This window comes from Atta colombica, unplaced genomic scaffold (genome assembly GCF_001594045.1).
Source record: "Atta colombica isolate Treedump-2 unplaced genomic scaffold, Acol1.0 scaffold300, whole genome shotgun sequence".
Classification (NCBI taxonomy): domain Eukaryota; kingdom Metazoa; phylum Arthropoda; class Insecta; order Hymenoptera; family Formicidae; genus Atta; species Atta colombica.
The window spans coordinates 139606-164969 of NW_017259405.1; the positions used below are offsets into that span (position 1 = coordinate 139606).

Consider the following 25364-nt stretch of genomic DNA (forward strand, 5'->3'; position numbering starts at 1 on the left):
TATATATATATATGTGATACTGTCTACTACTATAGTAATATGCAAGGATATGTTGAGGTTCGTAAATTTTACAAGGTGTATAAATTGCATTTTATCAGTAAAACAATGACGCTGTTCTAGAGTTTGGTCTTCAGTTTGGAATCCTTTTTGTAACTTTTCAAAATTTTTCAAAAATATGATTTTTTTAAAATCATGATCGGACATTATATTCAATTGAGCAGGAAAAGATTAAAACAAGAATTGAGTTTATTGAAATAAATATTTTATAAAATGTTATATTTTATGTCAAAATATGTTGCAAAATAAAATATAAAATATCATCATCATAAATTATTGTTTTTTAATATAGAGTACATACGAAAATACATAAAAAAAATTAAATTTCATTTAAGATATATCATCAGATATATCATAAGATATAGCATACATGACTAATAGTCTAAAATCGATATCAGGTGAATGTTTTATATTATAAAATTTCTAAAAAAAAAACAATGATAAAAACAATATTTCTTTAAAGCTATTATTTATTAAGCCTTTAGTTTTCGATGTACATTCTAAATTTTACTTAATACAAATGATAAATTTGATAAGCGCACTAAAATTCCATTATTCAGTCTGATGATTGACTTGAGAGTTTTCAACTTATATTTGCTTAAAACATGGCACTGCAGCGAATGAAATAGTCCAATCAATTACATATAATAATGCATACTATTCAACATATCTCTCTCTCTCTCTCTCTCTCTCTCTCTCTCTCTCTCTCTCTCACTCATATTCAAAATAATTATAAATAAAATACATATTTAAGTGGAATTCTGCAAATCGGTAGAGCATACTCAAAATGAAATATTCAACATTTAGCGTAGCTAAGTAATGGTAATCCAATAAAGGAAAATCATGGCTAATATTCTCAACGATACACTTACTAAAATTTTATGTATATTTATATAATAAAAAAATTTTTGAGGAATTAATCTATAGACTAATAAAAAATATATTAATAAATATATTAATAAAAAATGTAAGAAACAAGAAATCCAGGTTTTCCCGAATCCGGAGTACCATATAATTGTATCCGTCACAGGAGTGATTCGATAGACTTTGATCTTGCAGAAAATGTCACTTGATCAGCCTATATTTCTCCTTTTTCTACTTACTGGTAATCTTTCGATTGGGTGACTATTTTGGTTTACCGAGTCCACCAACTCACACGAATCTCGTTGTAATGATTCTCACCTTAAAGCTATCCGGGCTAGCATTTGAAATCAACTCGGCAGCAACTGCGCCAGCCGATGATGTTCAAGGAGCAAATTCCGATGCGCTCAAGAAAATTAATTTCATGGATGTGATACATTATAGCTTTGGTTATATGGGTGTACTAACAGGTAAGATAAAAACAAATAACTATAGACACAAAATTATAATAAATATGCAAAAATTCAAATACAAATTATATTAATTTATTTTTGCAGGTCCGTATTACCGTTACAGGACGTACTGGGACTCTTTGCATAGACCGTTTTCCAACTATGTTGATCCGTGGCCACTCACCTATTACAAGCTCAAACAGATCACGGCGTTCATCGCGTTGTTTCTAGTGATAAACTATCTCTTTCCCAGCGACGTAATGTTCACATTACATTACAAAGAGCCAAACATAAACTTTGCGATAGAATGGGATAATTTTAATCTTATTGCATTATTATTGACAGTAGCTCCTAGACAATTAATATTATTGTTATACAATATGTGCTATTGCACTGAGTTTGTAAAATACAAGATAAGACATTTAAAGTATTTATTATCCCTGGAAGTATGCATCGCAACAAAAATGTTTAAGATAAAAATTGATCATACAATAAATAAGGGAATAAAATCTTTAAGGAGGTATTCTAGTGTAATAGGCGGTTTTTTCTAGAATTTATTTACGAAGAATCCATAAAAGTTATTGATATCAATTTTTTTTCTATACACTTATTAATATTTAAACAATTTGTAGAAATTTTTATGTAAAAAAAACGTTTGCACATGGCTTCCATAGTTGGAGCGGGGAGATTCTGCTTGTTCGAAATAAAAAATTCAAAATGATTCTTAATTAGTAAATAATAAAAACAATATAAGGCATGTTAAGAGTCTAAAGTATATAAATTTTATGTTGAAAAACTTACAAAATAAACATAAATATATTCTAATTGATTTATAACATGTTTCGACTTCTAGGCTTTCTTCAGATATAATAAACGCAAAGTTGTTACAATAAAACAGTATTAATAGTCATGGAATTCAATGTATATGTAAATCGAAAGACTGGATGAAAGTTGAACAGAGGAACAGAAATTGCTCGCCAAAAGATTAGAAGATCAATTGAAAAGAATTTTGTAATGTTCTAACATTGTAAATTTTATTAATTATATTAAGTTCTAAAGAAAGCAAACATGTCACCTCGATAAACACTCACCAATTTTTCAGAAAAGTTATTACATTTTATTATTACGATACTCGTCAAAATTACTTAGTGTAATTATAAGTAATTATACGTAGTCCAATAAATAAGAGCAACAAAGTCATATTCCATATAAAAATGAATTCTCCAATGAATAAAAAATAATAAATTATATGAAAAGATGTAAAATTAGTCACAGAATAAAATTAAAGATGTCAACTGTTACAATACTGACTAGACAAAAAATAATCGAACGAGTGTGATCTTGGCAATGCAAAGTCAGACCTTGTTTACAATCGGAATATAGACTTTATGTAAATCCTCAGTATTCTATCCTATTAGTTTGAAGATTAAGACTATTTTTTTGTTTTTTAATATGTAGCATCTCCGAAACTAACCGCTTATTATAACATGATTCTTCATCAAAGATTTCAATACTATTCCAATCAAAATATATTCTAGTTCTATATTCTAGTTCTATGCTTGATTATACAGAACGAGAAGACGTGTTCCAAAATATATAATTTCGATATATAAGATTTGTGTTTTTAGCTATCTCCTCATCTGTCCTATATATGATGCATCACAATTATTGCACTTAATTTTATAAACTACATTGTTTTTCGAAAATTAAGGACGAGGATCCTTATAAGTTTACATCTGATACAGTTGTTACATGATAGTTATACATCTTTAATTTTATTCTGTGACTGATTTTACATCTTTTCGTATAATTTATTTATTATTTTTTGTTCAATGGAGAATTCATTTTTATATGGAGTAAAAAAAGTACTCTTGAAACCATACAACTTTTATTTGAAAATTTTTTTTCTATCTTTTATACTTTCGACGATATTTGCCTTGAAAGAAAAGTATCATTTTTTTTTTTTCGAAGGGATATTTCCTAAACATATGAGATTCTACCAGTATAAAAAAATATTCTTAGATTTTTTAATTATATTTATCAACATACTTCAAGGTGAATCAAATCGATTACGGACAGTGTAATGTCCCTTGTCAATATATTTGTTAATCAAAAGTTTTTTAAAATATGTTGTATATACAACTTATGAAATATTGATTCGTCTATGAAATACTATTGTGCAATAAGATACCCATTCATACTAATTTTCAATCTGAAATTGAATTTCTAATTACGTTTTCTGATTGCAAATGTGGTGACAGCATAATCATTACAATAATTTTAATGATTCATCCTTTTCGATTTCAGTACACGCAAACAGTAATGTTCGAAGAGCACTGTTTCCTCTATAGATTTTTCTATATGTATCCGGCATTCGCTGGTTTTCGACTGAGAATGTTTATCGGTATGGCGTTGGCCGAATGTGTTTGCCAAATGTCAGGATTAGGAGCTTACCCGGTCTGCTGTCAATCCGTACCTGGTCTAGGCCCACGCGATTACAAAATGATCGAAAAATTGTACGATTTCGTTATTCCATTTTGAGATATTTATATTCAGCAAGCCGCTTTTCTATTAGCCAATGATTTACATGATTACATTTATACGCCGTATTATTATCCCGTTTCTCAGTTAACAAGAAGAGATCACATATGTATTTCACGGATTTTGATCAGCTTTTGCATGATTATTCTGGGGCACCAAAAAATAATCCCTGCAAAGGAGTAAATTGCATCTCTGCGTATTTTTCCCTAATAGCATTCCTTGTATCTATAATCAGAGAATATGGGAAGTTCATAAGCAAGCAATCTGTTAATATAATAATTTTTTCAGATCGCTTGATCACGAGAGAATGGAAAAAGAGAAACAGGATTTCGAAACGGTGCATAACATGAATGTGTGGGAAGTGGAATCCTCTCCGTTTGTCAGGCACACGATGAAAATGTGGAATACATGCGTACAATATTGGATGGCTATGTGCGTTTACAAAAGATTCCCTCATAAAGGTTTAAGAACCATCGCTACAATGACTTTATCTGCTCTATGGCATGGTTATGCTGCCGGCTACTACTTTTGCATCTGTCAAGTCCCGTTCTATCTACCTTTCGAGGACATCTGTATTAAATTTTATAATCAATACGAAGAAAATGAATTTGTAAGTCGTTTATACGTAAATTTAATGATATAGAGATTTAATGATATGTAAAATCTATTTTGATATTGTCTACTAATAGAAAAAGATAGGATAAAATGGATTTCTTAAGCGGAAATGATTAATTTTTTTATTAATGACAAAAAATAAAAATGGAATGTTAATTGATCGTTAAATTAAAAAAAATAATTTTTCCAAAAGTTATAAGCAAAGTTGCAAAAAAATTAAATTTTCCAAAATTAAAATTCAGGAAGGATTTACTTATAAAAAAAGTAAAATATCATACAAAAAAAGTATTGTAATGAAAAAATGAAACATAAAGATAAAAAATTCTGCTTTATAATACTCGCACATTTTAATCGCATTTCTTCAATTTATAATTGTTTTGATTATTATATTAGCAGAGAATGGAAAAGTTTCTTTTCCGTTACTTTATGGTTACTTTTTATAATATCAATTTAATAATGATGTTGCAATTTTTTATAATTGTAATGATAATTAATGTTAAGATTACATTAAAAAAGTCACTTTGAAAAGTAAATTACCTTTGAAAAAAAAATACCATTACGTGTTATTCATTGAGAAAAATAATAAGTAACGAGTAACACCGCAAAGTTACTCCATTACAAATTACATTAAAAACTAATAAGCAACGAATGACTTTTCCAATCCGTAATAATTACAAATAATTATGACTGTTCCAATTCTGTTACATCTGTCAACATAATAAAAAAATTCACAACATCACTATTAAATCAGTATTAGAACAAGATAATTAAGATGTAAATAACGGCAGTTACAGTAATTATTTTTATTCCTTATATTAGTATATATTAGTGTAATAATTGGAATAGAATATTTCATAACATGTGGGCATAACTTCAAAAATGAATTCGAGATGCAAAAATAACACAAAAAGAAAACATTCATATAAACATTTATTTTATCTGATCTTATTTTCGAGTTATAGTTATAGATGTTTTCATGTTTTATTAATTCTCATCACAAATTAGCTAGCGTTATAGTGTCTTCACATATCTTCACATATCTTCACGTGTCTTATTGATTATTAATAAACAAATAAAAATATATATAGTTATAATATGGCTATGAGTCAAAACGGATTCTTCCATTTAATTAAGCTTTAATTAAATATACTTTAATATCATGAAAAGCTTGTTTTGATTCTTTTTAAATCATATTATTACTTTATATTTTTTATTTGATATATAAAAGTCTTTATAATTTTTATTTCTTTAATTAGTAAACACGTTCTGTGATGAAGAAATATCCAGAATATATTATATCAGAGAATATCGTCTTAGAAAGATATCCTTTCTTTGTGAATCATTATTTGAAGAATTTTGTTTATCTCGAAATTTAAAAATTTTCTACGAAAAAATGTAATATATAAATTGAGTTATATAAGTCATATTTATCAAGCTTAATCATGCATACTTATTAAGTTTAGATTAAACTTATAAATATCTTGAGATTAATGAGATTAGATCTTGAGACCGTGTGAGATTAAAGATATATATATATATATATTTTTTTTTTTAAATAAAACAAAATTTTTCTAAACCGATGTTCTCATATATTGCCAATATATTAATTCACGTTATTTATAATATTTTCTTACAATGAAATGCAGGGCAAGAAGGCTTGGAGAGTCTTCCTCTGGTGGGCGAAACTTACATGCATGGCATATCTTGGCGTGCCCTTCCAATTACTGCGCTTCCAAGAAATAATACATTTTTACAAAAGTTTATATTTCTCCGGACATATCTTAGGGCTTGTAGCCTATCTCGTCTTACGAATCCTAAAAACTCGCTCTCTTAAACAACAAACGGAAGAACACAAAAAGAAATAATTTTTCTTGCTTTATGTTAGCTTTAAAAAAAAAAAAGAGATTCGCATTTCAACGCGAGAGAAACATGTTTCGATTTAACCATTTTTTAAACTGTTGATTCACTAGAGGAAATCGGTTTTCAATTATTATTTGATATTTTTTTATAATTGCTATTTTTTTGTATGATTTAGTATTTTGTATGATTTAATATTTTCTTTATATTAAAAAAATCTTACGTAAACTGCTATACAAAATGTTTCCTAACATATGAAATGCACTTTGAATGGGAAATACTTACATAATGAAAAAAGGTCCTATAGACATGTATCCTTTTGATTTTGTTTCAGAATTATTTCATTCGTCATATTTTTTCTCCAGTAATGTATAATTGCTTATCTTTATAGGAATATTCGAAATAACCATCTTTGATTTGCAAAGCATGCAATTGTGTCAAAGAACTTCTCAATCTTTCTTCCAGGGCTCCGCTCCTTTCCCTACATCCTCATCCCGATTTATCCTGACCTACTCAATCTTTATCTGATTGTGAGATGAACTTCGGTTTGCGTGGAAAGTTATTAATTTCTGTAAGCAGGGAGGATGGGGTAAATTTTGTGTTCTATTTATAAAAAACATATTTTGTTAATAACTTTTCAATGAATAATGAGTGCGGACTAAAATCTTCCTAGACTCATTCAGGGCCATAACTTTGACAATATATGTCAAGATCATCAGAGGTGGTCCGCTGTCTTTAGTATTTATCGTATTTTATTTAGAATATTTTATTTAGAAGAACTAGAACTAAAGAAGACAAATTTTTGCGATCGTTCAGAGATTCAAACGTTAAATGAAATTAATAAAATTATAAAATCGCTGTCAATTATGCTTTAATAATTTAAAAAACTAATTATTTCCTTCCCTCCCCCGTCCCTCATAACGATCAATGCAAGGATAATTTTATTAATTTTATATCGTTGTATTAATTTTTGCTTGAGTGTTATTATTATGATAATTTTCGGTATCCATGAAGAAAAATGCATAAGACAATGGGAAAATTCAAGATGGCAAAGTGGCAGGCATGCTTACCGAGCGATTGTATATTATTAGTTGGGTCTATAAGCAACAATTATATTTATTTGCTCGGTGAGCAGGCTAGCCGCTTTGTCAACTTGAATGCACCTAATGTAAAAATTAAACGATTCCTAAACGATCGCAAAAATTTGTACTCTCCTTTAGCTTCTTTATTTAAATAAAATATTCAAAAAATCAAAAAATATCTTATTTCTGAAAGAATGGTATGCTTAATTGATGAATTTTGAAAATCTATACGTTCTTTTTGACTTAATTTATGCAATTAATATTTTTCTTATCTTTTATATCGCAATTGCCGTACAGACATGTGTCAACAATTATGAGATATAAATTGGATTGTTATTTGTAATATTTTTCGTAACTATTTTGCCAATTTGAATTAATTTTTCTTAATGCTCAATTTATTCCAAACTTCGCGAATAAACATGTAATCTCAAAACAGATCAGGCAACAAGCAATGAAATTCTAATGTGTCAAAAAATTATTCTTATATGTGCCGTTTTTTGTTCCTTGCGTCCTTGTAGTGATTTATATTAGTAGGTTGTATCGAATTTATATCCCGGAACTTTAATTGGCTCGTTATTCCCTGTGCTTTTCATTTGATGACACAAGTCGATACAAGCATCGTTCTATTCTTCTCGACAATCAGAGTGATAAAGGTAGAACGACACTTGTATCGACTTGTGTCATCAAATGGAAAGTATCCATTGTTTATTGTCAAAGTATGATTTTCTTTAATGGCTCCTAAAATAGTGAACGAAGGCCGATATGACTAGATCAGATGTCTTACGAGATACAAAAACTAAAAAAAAAAATGATGTAATGCCCACAAAAATGGCGAAGCCCGCTGAACACCGGGCGTCTGCGTCGATGTCGTCACACGGACGCGCATTAGGACGAACGGATCATTCAAAACCACGGGACGGCTATAATTTCAATGCTTAAAGTCAGCAACACTTTCAAAAATATACAAGAAAAAGATATCCGATCCGAGATGTGTTCGCTGCGGGCGAATGATTTTTCAAAACTAGTCAAAACATGTTAAAAAAATAATGTTCTACTCTTTGGTTGTGTGTTCGATTGTATATGCATAAGCGTATGAGTTTTATGTGTGCGTAAAAGTTTTGCGATTCGAACGCTACCTATTGAGCACCATCAATACTAATTCGGAAATCTGGTTTTACATATATTTTTTAAAAGCCCAGTTCGGTCTCCTGGTTTTTATTCTTTATGATGCAATTGAAATGTTTTCTTATCTGATATATATCTATTCGGGAAATAATCTGTGTAGGTAGACATCTTACTTCGGCTTACATTGATTGGCACCCGTTTGACTACGTTGCAATTGACCAATCACTCACATTGCTTGAACAGTGGAAAGTCCCTAGGCATTGATCGCTGTAAGTGATTATGGTCAATCGCAACGAGTCTATTTCACCAACCTCAGTTAATTGACGGTTACATGGGGCTCATTTAAGTCCACTTCCACAACTCATGGTTAACTCTTAACAAAGATTCAACTTGTTTCTTATCTATTATATTCTTGAATTAAAGAGAGACAATGAATAAGTTGAACCTCGGTTAAGACTTAATTATGAGTTGTGAAATTGGATCTTAAACGAATCTCATGTAACCGTCGGTTAACTTAACGAGATTGGTGAGAGTAATTAAAATCCGTAATCAAACGGGATACTTTCAATTACATTTGGCACGTTCATACATCAAACGTATGTCTGCTATTTCCTGAATTGAATACTTATTATTACTTTTAACGCATAGCAAATTGAATTAAATATTCTTAGCAAAAGAACAAACTAAAATAACTGAATAAACGTAATGAATAAAATTTTTGATATCAAGAAAATATCGAGGAAATATCAAGAAAATGTCGAGCGTTACTTAATAAAAGTAAATCAAAGTTAATCATTTTTTTTCAAACCCATGAAAATAAGCTACGTATTACTGGAAAACAAAAATGACTGTAACTCTGAAATAATTTCATATAAATAAATTACAATGTCTATATAAACTTTTGTCATTATTAAAGTGTCTCCTATCCGCTGCCGAAGTAGATTCCATATGTTAAGAAATCTGTATATATAAAAGATATTTTATTTTAAAATCTGAAAAAATTCTGAAAAATATTTTAAGATGTTCTAAATACTTAAATTGCTGTTTTGATATTGATAATAAAAAATGTTTTTTCGAAAGAAGTATAAATTTGTATAAATTTCTATTTGTTTAAGTTATAATAATTACACAAACAAAAATGTTTTTTCGAAAGAAGTAAATTGGGTCTATTTGTTTAGTTATAATAATTATACAAACAAAAATAATAATTCATTGTTACACAATACTATGTATGTTAAATTATGTACATTAAACGTCGAATTCGTATTTTTTTCAAGTCCATTAATTATGTAATGTATATATCTACTAATTTAAGATTTTAAATAGAATTCGAAAAGTAATTTCATTTTATGAAAATATTAAGTGAAAGTGATTCTACATTATTAAAAGAGAGAAAATATTTTTTAAATAAAAAACAGTAAGTGCTAGCTTTAAAGTTTCAAAAGATTTGTTTTCAAACCGAAATAATATATTATTCTCGGTTTGTAATTTTTAATAGCGACTATTGTTAATATTTTTTACTTGTCACGGTTGTTGAATGTTAAAAAATATCACAAGTACAAATCCGAATATCACTTGTTAATGAATATCCTACACATCTTAAGATTTGCTAAATTTGCTACAAGATTATCTTACAGAGTCAGAAAAAGAAAATTGTCATATATATTACTAGAATGTAAAAGATATTCAAGAGCAACACTTCTAAGTTGTCGAGAAGAGCACATAATAAAAAGTCTATTTCTCTATTTAATACATTTTATTGATAATACCTTTCATATATTTTGCACATCTCCGCAATCCACCGCCGTATATGTTGTCTCTCTATAGAATAAAATTTTATGTCACTTCTATAAATAATTTTATATAAAAATACTTACATTAATTTATAATGTACCCATAGGTAGATTGATATTTATACCTGAAAGAAAGACACGGAAAAAATATCTCAGGGGAACATTCAAGAGAGAGCCTTCGTTTCTTTTAATTATTTTTGGTTGATGTGGCGCCGCCGGGTATTAAACCTTTCTCAATCAGCCGATGTATCAACTGATTGTCTGAATCTGAGAAATGAGATAACAATGTGTCTCGCTAATAAACTCTTTACTTTAATTTAGTCGATATTAAAAACTTTGAAATTACTTTTACATATCTTGAAATTTTCTAAATTTGACATTTTATTGTCGATATTCTCTAGTGTATAAAATGTATTGACAATTTATTTGACTAAAAGATTTGAAAATGCAAAGCAAAAATTCTGTAAGACATATATGGAATAACTTATTTATCCTTGCTCATTTGTAATTTCTTATTCATTGCCGATTAAAATAACTGTTTCGACTGAAAATTAGTCAGTATTAAGTAAGATATATAATATACAATATATTAATATATACATATAAATATATAAATTAAAACAATATAACAAAATAAAAATTAAACGTATATTTCCAATATACAGTCATGTGCAAAAGTATTAGGCATTTACAATTTTCTCGCATTTTATGAAAAATTAAATAAATGACGAAAAAAATCTCAAAGAGACCATGCATTTTAAAGTATAAAGATAGAGCTTTAAATCTGCGTTCGAATCTTTTGTCTACAATATTTTGTTCCTAAGTTACATAAAATTGAAAAGTGATATCTGCAATATTTTTGTCTCACTTTAAAACGTTATAAGTTCAATGAAACATCAGCAACTAAAAATTTAATATGAAAGTATCTGAAAGTAGGTTTCTTAAGCTTTAAAATACTTTTTGAAAAAAATTTGTACAATATAATAATTTTTTTGCAAAGCTATCGAATTTTTTATTATATGAAATCTTATTGTGTAAAAACTTACATTTTCTAAAATATATTTTTTAATTCGAAACTAAAAATATATTGAAAAAAGAGGAAAAATAATTGTTATACTCGTAATGTGCTTGATTCATATAAATTTTTTTCAATTTTTTTAAAAATTTTATTCGATCATCAATTTTAAAAAAGTTTTTACACATAATGATAATTCGATATTTTTGCGAAAAATTATCGTACAAATTTTTTTCAAACAATATTTTAAAGCTTAGGAAGCCTACTTTCAGATACTTTCATATTAAATTTTGTTTGCTATGTTTCATTAAATTGTAGCGCATTAAAGACAAAAATATTGCAAAGATATTATTTTTCAATTTTATGTAAACTTAAGAACAAAATATCACAAAATATCAGACAAGAGATTCGAACGCAGATTTAAAACCCTATTTTTACGCTTTAAGATGCGTGGTCGAAAATCTGAGATTTCTTTTCGCCGAAATATTTAACTTTTCATAAAATGGGAGAAAATTGTAAGTGCCTAATACTTTTGCACATGACTGTAAATTTTATTATAATAAAAATAGAACACTAGATCGATGAACTAGAAGCCTATACCGGTTAAAGCTGGATTTTCAATGCTTTTAAATAATTTCTATGTAAATTTATATACTAAATATGTAGTTATTTGAACTGCGCGCCGAAATGATTTTTCGAACTTATAAAACACACTCAACTATTATAATATCACAAATTAGATTGATAAGCAATTTAATAATTCAATCTGGCATCCTATTAAAAACATGTTAACATACTTACAAAAAAATGTAAATAAATTTATTGCGAAAAATAGAACATTTTAGCATATTTTTATCTTATATATGCATATATTAATACGTAAGTAAAATAAAAAAATCAATTTATTTTAACGTATATAGACGGAAGAAAAAAATCATACAATTTATAGTTTTTTATATCATAATTCAATATGTCTGTGTGAAGAAATTTAAGACTTTACAATATATACAGATAAATGTGTTTCTTTAAAATAATTTTATATAAAAAATAGGTATATTTTAAATAGATATATTTTACGTAAATTATATAGTAATTTTTTAATGGCATTGAATATGAATTATTTCAAGCGATCAGAATAAATGAGCATTCTTAATTTTGTCGATGAATATGCTATGGAAACGATCTAGGAGAACGAATTATACGTGAATGATTACGAATGATACAAGCACAGTCAATGGCAGTTTTTTTTATGAGAGGACATCGAACTAAAGATTCTTATAAGACCTTCGCGCAATTTCTTACCGGTTATTATTTATAGCAATTCAGTATCAAGCTCAATTATTAATGTTGTTGCATTTAAAATAATTATAATACAAACATATATTTTTCGTTGTAAAAAAATTGTATTGTGAAAGGGTTTCACAATAAGATAATATAAGATATTTAACAATATAAGATATTTAAAAAATGTTGAATATTCTCTTAATAACAGATTCTTTGATCAATTTAGATTCAATTTTTTTTAGCGGAGATGACGAGATCTCAATGAAGTTGAAAAGTAACACGTTACTTGTAACGCCATTATCGTTTTCGTTCGTACTTTGTTTTATAATCGTTACATTTTCTGTTTGTAACGATAATGTTGTTATATTTTTACAGTAACAGTAATGAATTCTGCAATTACTTATTATCGCATTTAATTCCTTATTATCTTTATTCAATAGATCACATATTTTTATATAACTGACTAGAAATATTTTATAACAGAAATTTAAATATCGAAAAATTATACCTCATATCTTAGGCTGCATTCCGATAATCACTATCAATACTGAAAATCTGTAGTGTATATGTACATGAACTATAAATTTTCAGTATTGGCAATAAATATTGGAATTGCACTCTTAATAACATCAATATTTAAAAATAATTTTAAAAATCTGCATTTGTAAATTACAAGTTCCTAATAACATATATAGTAAAAAAAATTAATGTAAAAAATTTTCAAAGATTTATTAGATACAAGTTTAATATAAAGAAAAACTTATATAAGCTATAAGACTTATATAAGCTAGCTTAGAATTTTGAGTTTTAATATTGATTTTTACAATTAATTTTAATTATTAATCTTCAGTACTCTTATTTCAAAAAAGTCCCTATCTATTCACATCCGGATATTTGTATCCCAATTTTCTTTTGTTTATATTTTAGATTGTAGTGCATTGATTTTAACTAATTTTTTTAAATCTATCGTTAGAAGACTGAAAAAAAAAAAAAAGAATTTTTGAGTTAGAAAGTCTAAAATGTCGTAGCATAAAAGATATTTTTAATAAGTGAAAAGGAATCGGAAAAAAAACGTTTGAACTATGAAAATTGGAGGGGGGAGAGGGAAGGAAGGAATTATGCTAGCTTTGTGAATTCTGAGGATTAAATAAATAATGTAATTTTGTAATCTAATATCTTTAACAAAAGAATAAACAGTAATGAATTGTTATCTTCAAAATAACGATAATGCGTTACATTTTAAAATTAGTAGCAAGTAATTGTAACAAAATACTTTTTACAAAAATTAACAGTAGCTAGCTAATGATAACGCGTTACTTTTATAAACATAATGTTCCCAAATTTGAATCTCAATAATTTTCCAGATGTGATTGAAAGTGAAATTTTTTTACAAACTAAATTTTGGAAAACAAATTTAAAAAAAACTATTACCTTTTTTACAAGGGAAACCTCAGAAGTGTTTATCGAGTTTTTCGATGCCAATTTTTGATTATTCTTAAGGTAAAAAGAAATCACACACATCGAGGCGTTCATTTATCAATATGTGGTTTCCTTTTCGAGTTATTAATTTTTTTAAATCTGAAAAATTAAATAATTGCTCCGGCGAATCGGATTCGAGATCCAGCAACTTTTCTTTTTTTTTAAAATATGTGTTCTATTTATTATTTTTTTTCGAACAATTAGAATATCATAATATTTTCTATTAAAACAATAAAAAGCATTGCTAAATCATTAAAAATTAGTTCCGTTATAAAAACTATTAACGGCACATGTGTTTTGAGACAATCAAGTCTCAAAAAATATTTCTTTACTGCAAACAGAAAAAACATTTTCTTTCTTTGTTTCCTCGACAAGTTTTCCCTAAAAAATAAGCATATTCTAAATTTTTTCTGATTTTCGAAATTATAACTCTAAAACAAACATGTCGCATGTTGAAAACGCTGCGACATGTTTTTTTAATCTTAAGAATCATAAAAAAATAAATATATAAAATGAGGCTCGAATCTATCAGTAAAAAATATAAAAAAGCCCATTAGAGCCTACATCAGCTATTCGGTTGCACAGAAAACTCTTTATTTTCATGAATACAAAACGAATCAAATAAATGTTTCGTCCCTTTAATTTGGGTTCTTATCAATATAAAATATAATTCTAAATTACATAAGTAACGCAAATTCTAAAATGATGATTTCCGACAATTTAGCTCATTCTTCTTTATCCAAATATCAAATTAGCTAGCATGTGAATGAATAGCCAAATTTTTTAGATTCACTATATATGAATTTGTTTACGGAATTGTGACGTTGTTCTTCCTCTCCTCTCTTTGTTCCAATTTTTATTTTTATTTCAATAACTACGTGATTTTATTATTTTGACTCTCATTTCATCTCTGACTGTCGATACGAGAATAAAGAGTTTTCTGTGCATCCAAACAACTGATGTAAGCTCTGATGAGCTTTTTTATATCATAAAAAAAATTGGCTTTGAAAAACTCGATGAATACTAGTTAATTAATACGGGGGTTCTCCACGTTAATTAATTTTAAATCATTTTACTTTAAAAAAATTAAATTTGAAATTTAGTATCAAAATTTTATCAAAACGAATTGGAAAATGGCGAAAGATGATTTTTCTTAATAATTTCATTAAGGAAAACTTGATACTAAAGTCAGTCAAAAGCTATGCTCTGATATACACTGTCAATATTAAAAATTTATAGTATACGTAACATGCCCTATAAATTTTTAGTAGTGTGGCAGTGTACATATCAGAATACGGCCAAAGTTTGTCAAAAACATCCAACAGTTTTCAGACATTTTAATTTAATGTAATACTTCATATGAATATTCAATAATTTTATCAAAAATAAATGATCTTCGGCAAGGAATTTTTAGGGAGTTTTTGTTTATTCAAATTATATCAAACTGAAATAATCAGAATAAAACATTCTTCCCTAATTTTATTGTTTTAACTCTCAGTTACCACACTAGTGCGAAATCGCACCAGCAATTTTTCAAAAAAAGTTTACTTTTCAATTTATTACTTTCCTAATTAATAATTTCTTACAATGAAATATTATTTTTGCTTAATTTTATTATTATCGATGAGTTTTCAGGAAAATTATATAATTGAAAAAAAACTATATAATTGAACTACTTTTATATAATTGAACTGCTTTTTTCGTTTCGAAGTTATACGTAATGAAAAATCGAAAAGCCCAATTTGCACTAGTATAGTAATAATGTGGTGACTGTGACTAAAGTGTGATAACTGAGGTTAAAGCTACCATACTCTACACACAATGTGTGCGTTGTGAGTTTACCATGAACACATGACTCCGTTTATCGATGATCGATCGATGAATATGACGTTCTGTAATCATTTCTATGTTCACGAGATCTGGTGATGGTCTGTCGCGCGATGCTAGAACCCGACACTGCATCCCTGACGACGCCCGAGGAAGTCGACAGTGGATCCGCGATGATTGTTAACTTGCAGATGAATTGGCATCTATCCTTTCTTACTATCTCTGTCGATCGACATATCACTTTCTATCTCCCCGTCTCTCTTTCGCCCTGATTTTTTGCAAACCCGCAAAACGAACCGGATCACCAGACCATTGCATCGGAATGGACCGGACCGCATCGCACCGCATCGCACCGCACCACCAACACCGCTCTCTCTCGCTACTGCAAACTGCTTACAGCCCCCTGCTACTCGGCTTACTGCTTACTCTCAGCTACCCCATCATCGGCTACACCCGCGCCACGCCACTCCTTTCCACCGCCTGTGGCACCATAAAATTACAACTTAGTTATCAGAGAATATGGATGTTGAATCCGTGTATGAGAATAGTTTCTCTACTTTTTTTTTTATAGGACTGTAGGGGTACAAGTGCGAATAGATCGATGGAAACGAGGACATATTACAATCAAAATGAATTGATAATGTATCTTCGAACTTAATTGTACTGTAATAAGCAATTCACAAAGTCAACTTCACGTATTGTAACGTAGAATGTCTCAACAAGAGATTCACACAAAAAATTAATCTATACAATATTCATACTCTGTGCAAATCGAAATTAAGTTTAAACAAAAAAACAATCAATTACGGAAAAACAAAAATAAGTGAACACTATCAATAACTGATAATTAGTAGTTACAGGTAAATTCACCGAGGTGTTAAACTCTGATTTTGAATATGTTGTTCAAAGTAAAAGACACGTATTTTTTCATACGTATATGGCCATTAAGCATGTAAATAATTGAACGAAATTCATTGATATTGAAATATCATGGTAATAAAATATCAATTCTGGAAGAAGATAGTATAGTCAATTGAATGAAAATTTGAAATGCGATAATTAAAAAAGAAGCAAATAGCTGAAAAAAGAAAAATGAAACATACAAAAAGTCATTACACCACAGTTAAATTTGGTGACGGTTCATTGATGGTGGGGCTATTTTTTCATGGAAACTTTGGTATCAGTTAAGGGTATAATAAATGCCAATAAGTACATTAATATAATAAATGAAAATTTGGAAGAGGCAACATGAATTTGGAGGAAGAATTTATTTTTCAACAGGACAACGATCCGAAGCACATTATCAAAAAAAGTATAAAAATTTTTAGTAATTAAAATATTAAATTACTCAAATGAAATAGAGTTCTGACTTGAATCCGATTGAAAATATGTATATTAGATTTCAAAATTCCCTTGGACAAGAGAACAAAATGGACTTTTTTTAATAACTTAAATCAGTTTTTGAAGATATTGATAAAGATTATATGGAATTAAGTTTTATAATAAATAGTACACAACAATTAGAAGCCATAATTGCAGCAAAAAGACGACTAAGTACTAATTATCAGTCATTGATAGTGCCCACTTACATTTGTCTTTCCGTAATTGGTTGTTTTTTTTATTTAAATTTAATTTCCGTTTGCATGGAGTGTATTGAGTTTAATTGTTAATTAGACAATCTGTATATACATATACATACATACAGTGTGTTTTTGAACGACCGCAAAATATTTCATGTACAAGTAGAGCGGATTAAACTGAGTCAAAAAGTCTTCTGTCATTTTGCAATTTTCGCAATAGCTAACGAGATATTAATTTCTAAAGATTGATCAAGTAAATGCATATCCGATCATATCAACAAATGCTCGCCCATCATCATCATGATTGCTAAACGCGCGGGGAGTTGTTTATTACAAACAGTAAACGCACCGCGGCGAAAGAAACTAATTCTAAGCGTCTAGCGAGCAAAACCGATGTGCATGCATTTGGCGATATAGCCAGACGGATACATGCTTATTCGGCTCTTTAGAAATTAATATCTCGTTAAATATTTCCAAAATTTCAAAATGGCAGAGGGCTTTTCAACTTAGTTTAGTCCGCTCTATCTATACATGAAATATTTTGCGATCATTCTGGAAACACATACTATATATGTGTATGTGTATATGGATGTTTTATTTTAATTGACGCTTCAAAATCTTTTAAATAGTGCATTTTAGAGAAAAATGTTTCAAACAAAAGTTGCTTGGTTTCGAAGGAGGCATAAGATGGTATCACATTGATTTGATCTTGAAGAATTGTTTGAAGTTAACGTGAAGATCGACATCAATTTCTTAAATGGAATTCTATATATTTCATTGTGTATTCTTAAAGCATACCTCAAGATCCTTTCAAAACACTAGTCAATGAAGTTTATTTTCATTAAGTATATTGAAAAATACTCAATGAAAATAAACATGAAGCTTGAAAGTTATAGTAGTTGACGCGGCGGCATTTGCATTATTCAAGGTATTCAACTGATAGCTCAAATTTCTTAAATGTTGTTCAGAATCATAACATGAATACAACATTTAAGGTCAAGGCTATTGGAGGTCCCTCTTATTTTCATTTTTGCACTAAAAATTCATTTTTATATAAAATGTTATCAAGTCATGATCCTGAACAATATTCAAGAAGTTTCAATCGTCGGTCGTACATCTTGGATAATGGCAATGCCGGTATTGTAACTTTCTAAGCTTTATGATTTAATACGAAAGTACTTAAGTATGAAAGCATTTAATGAGAGAAAACTTCATTATAGTGTTTTAAAGTTATTTAAAACTTCATTATAGTATTCTCGAGATAAACTACAAAAATATGCAATGAAATATAAAGAGTTAATTAAAATGAAACATCCAATATGTGTGTGTTGTGTTTTGTGTGTGTGTGAACGCGCGCGCGCGCATGCACACGCGTATACATATAAAGAAGAAAATAGGATAATTGTGAGCAGTTTGGTTCAGCACTTTTTCGATAAATAAAACCACTACCACGAATTTCTAGAAATTTTAGGCTAGAGACTTTACTAATTCTTTTCTCTAGTATTCTTTTTAGATATATATATAAATTATATATATATAAATTATATAACCATAAGTTATATAATTTGAAAATGTAGTTAACGACAAAAGTGAGAAAAGGTGAAATTGATAGTAATTTTAGCATCCAGAAAATAAGATGATAGGTATTCTTATTTTGTTTATTTAATCGTGCATACCTTACTAAAATGCATTATTATGTGCGCTTTTGCTATTATTCATTGAATTAAGTTAAAAAATCTTAGTAATCGTTTTTCTTATCAAATCAATTTTGGGCGGGAAATTGTGCGCATGAAAGACAATTTAAATTTCCTCCCAATGAAAAGTGTACTATTTGCGAAAAATTCGGAAGATATGGAATCCTCTATCCAGTCGATAAACTAAAAGTAACATGATATTAATGTAATTTGTAATTTCGTATTCCACAATATAAATGTAATATAACACATAGTGAATAGTAATATAACAATCCAAGGGACACACCAAGTCACGAGAAAAAAATCAAAATGACGTATTTTAACGTCAAAATGATTTTTGGATATAAAATTTAATTATTTATTTACTTTAAACATTAAAATAAAATTATTTTGACGTCATTTGGATTTTTTGTTGTTTTTTATGTTTTATGGGAGATATATTGTATGAAATTATAACATTGTGTTGCTTTTAGTTTGATCGACTGAGTGACATTATGTTGCTTTTAGTTTGATCGACTGAGTGATTTCAATGCTGCCTGTGTTCTGAATGGATCCATGAAGAATGCAGTGAAGCTGATGACGTTGAGAGTTACATACGCGATTTTGATTTAAATAATATAATTTGATTTAAATAACTTTTCCAACTTTTATATTATTTTTTCAAATTTCATATTAATTTTGTATTAATATTGACATAATAATATATTTTTTCATTTTTTTTTATCAACATTCCATGAAACATTTTCCATGAAATATTTATATATAATATTTTATATAATATTTCAATAATTTTATATTAATTTCTTACGGTTTTAGTTTTGTGTACATTATCCAACTCATGCGTACAATTACCCGACGCGCGAAAAATTTTTTGCTTTTGCTTCTTCTTTTATAACTTTATAGAAAATACTATTTTATAAAAAAACAGCGAGAGACAAAAATTGTTTATTTTCTTCTCATAAAATTCTGAGAATTTTTTCAAAATTTTTTAATACTGTATTTTCTCATGTTAGTAAAAATAAGAATTTTTGCCAAATACAACATTATTAAAAGAAAAATTGTGCAATATAAAAATGCGTGTCGTTAGAAGAATGTTTATACTTTGTATTTCCGTGTTTACATCGATTTTAACTTCAAAAATTACATTACAGCAATAAATTCCCCTTAAGTGCGCACAATTTTACTATTTTCCTATATGCGCGCGCACGCACACAGAGGATGTCCTGTAAGTTTTTGCCGACCGCTTTTGTGTAGATAGAGTGAATTAAACTGAGTCAAAAAGTTCTTTAATTGCCATTTTGCAATTTTCGCAATAGTACAAGATATTAATTACTAAAACTTGCCGAATATTAGTCTTTAATAATTTTTTACTCAAATACTATCAACTTTACAGAAAAATTGCAAAAGATAAAAATCATTTATTTTCTTCTCATAGAATTCTAAAAATTTTTTCAGAATTTTTTATCAACTTTTTAGTACTGCATTTTCTTATTTTTACTAATATGAGAAAATATTCAAAAATTTTGAAAAAATTCTCAGAATTTTATGAGAAAAAAAATAAATAACTTTTATTTTTCGCTATTTTTCTGTAAAGTTGATCAGTACTAAAAAGTTGATAAAAAATTCTGAAAAAATTTTTAGAGTTCTATGAGAAGAAAATAAATGATTTTTGTCTTTTGCAATTTTTCTGTAAAGTTGATAGTATTTGAGTAAAAAATTATTGAAAACCAATATTCAATGTACTTTTAATAATTAATATCTTGTTAACCATTGCAAAAATTGCAAAATGGTACAGGACTTTTCAACTAAGATTAGTCCACTCTATCTACAGAAAAGTGCTTGGCAAAAACTTACGGAACATTCTGTATATACTATATATATATATATATATATATATATATATATTGTGAGCAAAGTTCGCAAGTGGGCAGTGTCGGTATTGCCAAACGTGATTGAATTAAGCAATGTTGACACGGTCCGACCAATGCAGACATTGTACAGCAAACAACTCGAGCAATGACGACACTGTATGCACACTTTGCCTGTAACATATATACATATACAAATGTGTAATTTAGGATGGTTCTTATATTCCGACTTCCAAATTTTTTCTGCGACGCCTCCCAGATGAAATGATTTCAATCCACAATAAAATAATCCTCGTCAAATTTCAGTTCATGTCGACAATGGGAACCTGTCTCCGGCTCGTTACAACATTTAAGTTCCCTTAAACTTTCTACATCATCAATATTTGTTTTTAAAACATATTTTTCACAAAAATTATTTTCTTGTATTGTATAAAATCTTATATGTTTCTTTTGAATAATTAGGTAAATTGTTAATTAAACAGATAAAAATAGTTATCGCATTTTTTAATTATTCAAGCTGCAAAAATTTATTACCTATGGACTAAGAAAGTGTTAATAGTATGTTTGAGAGACAAAATGTGATGAATTTCATGTTATTATTAATAAAATGGTTTTTTACATTTAACATTACATAATTAACAGTTACAATCATAATTATTAGTCATCAACACTATCTTGAATAATGCCAAGTTACTAAAAAAAAAAATTTATGAAACTTTGATTCGATTTAAAAGTAAAAAATCATGCCCATAATTGTTATAAATTTTATTAAATCACAGTTATTTCAAAATCTGTCATACTATTATCATCATTTCACGTTTTTTTTTATTCAACAAGAAATGAAATCTCCTCCCAGAAACTATGTTCAGATTTCTATCCAAGTGTCATCTAAGTTTATTTTATCCTTGTTTAAAAATGATACTTCTAGTAGCACTTGGTGAACGTAGCTCTGAGGGAGATTTTATTTATCCTTATTAATCCGCCTAAGAAAGGATCTTACCTTGTTAAACAAAAAACGTGTGAAATGATGACAATAACATAATACAAATATCAATTTTGAAATCATGAGATCACTTCGAGGTTTGATAGTTTATGAAAAAATAGGTCACAATTTCACACATTGAATCGAATTGAAGTTTCATAAATTTTTTTTATTAACTTGGGAAATTATTCAAGATAGTGCTGACTAATAAAATTACGATTATAATGTAATTACTAATTATTACGTAATGTTAAATTACAAAGTACAAAACTGTTTTATTAATAGAAATATGAAATTCATCATGTTTTGAATTCATTTTGTTGTTCATATTACTATTTAGAATTGGTAAAAAAAAACATATTTTAAACAGTTTAAAACACTTATTATTAATACTTATTATTAATCGATGATTTTAACAAGTTTTAAACACGTTTTTTTATAATACGATTATGATGTAAATAAAATGTTGGTTTTTCGTATTATAAAATAGTGATTTTTTTTCCAATAGGTATTCTACAATATTTTTAAAAAGATAACGATTGTACCATTCGATAGAGCTAAATTTCAGCTTTAAGAATCTATAATTTTTTATTGTGATATAATGATTTTTAACGTTAAAAAAAAATTATGAGCAATTAAAATTAGAATGCTCTATTTACTTAATCCGTGAATAACTTAGGAACAAAAAATCATAAGAACATTAAAAAAACATTTTGGGGGGAGGTGGCATGTCGGATCTACAAAGAGAACATTTTTTTCATTTTTTCAGTAATTTTCTATATGTAAAAATTACCAAACTCACACAAACTCAAAAAATATAGTAAGTTTTTAAAAGTAAAGTTTTCAAACTGTAAAATCCTTTTGTAAATTTAAATTTTCTTCATTTTTTAATAAATTACAGTTGCTCTTAACAGTAATAGAAAATCGATACTTTATTTGTCAACCTAATACTTAAAGCATGTTTGAAGCATTAAAATATGTTTAAAAAGAAACACAATGTTTTATTCTTTAAAAAAAAGGGGAGGAAGGGAAAAAAAGAAAAAAAAAGAAAAAAGGGGAAAAAAAGAAAAAAAAAAGAAAAAAAAAGAAAAAAGAGAAAAAAGAAAAAACCATTGGTCTTTAGTTTTATATCTTTTTTAGCCCATAGATATTTTTAGTCCAATTTTTGCAGCTTAAATAATTTTAAAAATGTAATAACTATTTATTTTTATTTTCTTTGTCATTAACAATTCACCTAATTGTATAAATGAAACATAAGATCTCAAACGATGCAGAAAAATAAAACACATGATAAAAAGAAGATAAGTCTTACATTAATTTTTGAGAAAAATATTTTAAAAACTGTTGATAGTGTAGAAAATTTAATACAAGGGAATTCAAATGTTTAACAAACCAGAGAGATATGGGTTTCCATTATCCGATCAAACTGATATTTAGCAAAAATTATTTCTTTGCAGATTCTTGGGAGAGCCACGGAAAAAATTCAAAATTCAAAAGTCGAAAAATAAGGGCCTCTCTAATGTATATAAATTAATGCAATTATATACGTACATGTATATTAATATTTTATATATACATGTATAAACGTGTACATATGTGTAACATGTATTCGGAAAGAAACATATATTAAATATATATTTTTTAAATGTTGAACATTTTCATAATTTTAAATTATCTTTTTCTTACACACTGTGAATGTATATATTAAATTGTACTTACTAAAAGAAAACATATTTTTCTTTCTCCTACATATCACTCAATGAATTATATATATATACATATATATGCGCCTAATACAAATATTTTGCCTAAATATTTTGTTACTATCATATTGCACAAGACTAATAAGATGTTTACATGATTATCTTCCTTATTAGTAAAGCTGAATAAGCAGCGACAACTATTTTAATAGTGCCTGGAAAAGATCTATATTCTAGTAAAAGCTACTTTATAATACTTCGTTCCTAATACATTGTAATTAAAAAGTTATTTTAATAAATAACTTAGATAGATCATCCATTTACACATTAAAATTCACAAAGGAAAAACAAAGAATACGTAGGCAGTTTTGTCTTCTCAGCAATTCACTGCGCTTTATTACAAATGAATCTACGAAGTGCAAACTTACATAGACGATTGCCTATCAACGCAAAACTTACTTCTAGAAATGTATTGTCGTGCGTGAAAATAAACCTAAAACTTTGAATCCATTCTCAGTTATTAAAAGATTTCCTTTGAGCTTAGTATACCTAAAGATTGTTGGCAAACATTATTTGTGGGATGTTAGGAAAATTATCGAAATATTTTTTTCAATTTTTCAATCAATTTGTTGTATTTTAAACTTTTAAGAAATTATATTTGTATTTTATCTTATAACCATAAAAATATTATTCATTATTGTCACATCAATAGATCTTTTATTTTTTTCTTGTAAAAGCTTAAAAAATGATCATATAAACATTTGCATTATACTTAAAATCAATTGTCTTGATATCTATAAAATTGATATTAATTAGATTAATAAAAATATAATTAATTTCGTCAACAAAATTACAATCTTATAAATATTATATTAACGAAAATATAAGATATTAATATTAATTTTAATAGATATTATATAATCCGGATATTATTCGCAAAGTTAGTTTCATAGTATAATTCTTTTACATTTATTCTCTGAGTTTTGAATCTTATTCAAAAAGAGTTGTAAAATACTCATTACAATGCGTACCTAAAAATTTCCAAGTAAATTTTATCCACAAACAATGTTTGTCAACATAATTTGAAATGTTGAAAATTATGCACTGAGTTTTATCAGTGTAACACTATAATATACTGATAAAAAACAGATAATTCAAAAACAGATGATTCAAAAAGTAGAAGAATAAAATATCGTAAAGACCTTTACTTCCAGTTTGTAATATTGATCTTAACCAAAAATAGCGAATGATACATATAGATTCTTAGTTTTATGAAATGTGTAATACATAAAATCTTATATCATAAAATTTACCAACTAGAATTTCTTATTGAAATACGAAGAACAATCCAAAGTTAAATCACGCGAGCAAAATTTTTATTAATTTGATCATGAAACAGGAGCGGTGTAACTGTCAAAACTATGTATATAGCGCGAATAAAGAAGCATATAAGAAAAAAAAAAAAGAATATTCATGTTATAGAGAAACTAATCACGTATCCAAATTGATGTGAAATCCATAGTATTGATTTAATATATATATATATATATAT

At 27.4% G+C, this 25364-nt stretch overlaps 1 protein-coding gene across 1 annotated transcript in view; it reads left to right on the forward strand.

Annotated features, from left to right (window-relative positions):
* LOC108690261 (lysophospholipid acyltransferase 7) overlaps positions 1-6425 on the forward strand; it is an 11285-nt gene extending 4860 nt beyond the window's left edge. The window contains exons 2-6 of the mRNA XM_018197456.1: positions 1117-1388; positions 1476-1627; positions 3678-3886; positions 4200-4521; positions 6173-6425. Coding sequence (XP_018052945.1) covers positions 1117-1388; positions 1476-1627; positions 3678-3886; positions 4200-4521; positions 6173-6391 — 1174 coding nt within the window. The 3' untranslated portion in view covers positions 6392-6425. The remainder of the gene's footprint in view (positions 1-1116; positions 1389-1475; positions 1628-3677; positions 3887-4199; positions 4522-6172) is intronic.
* The last annotated feature ends 18939 nt before the right edge of the window (positions 6426-25364 follow it).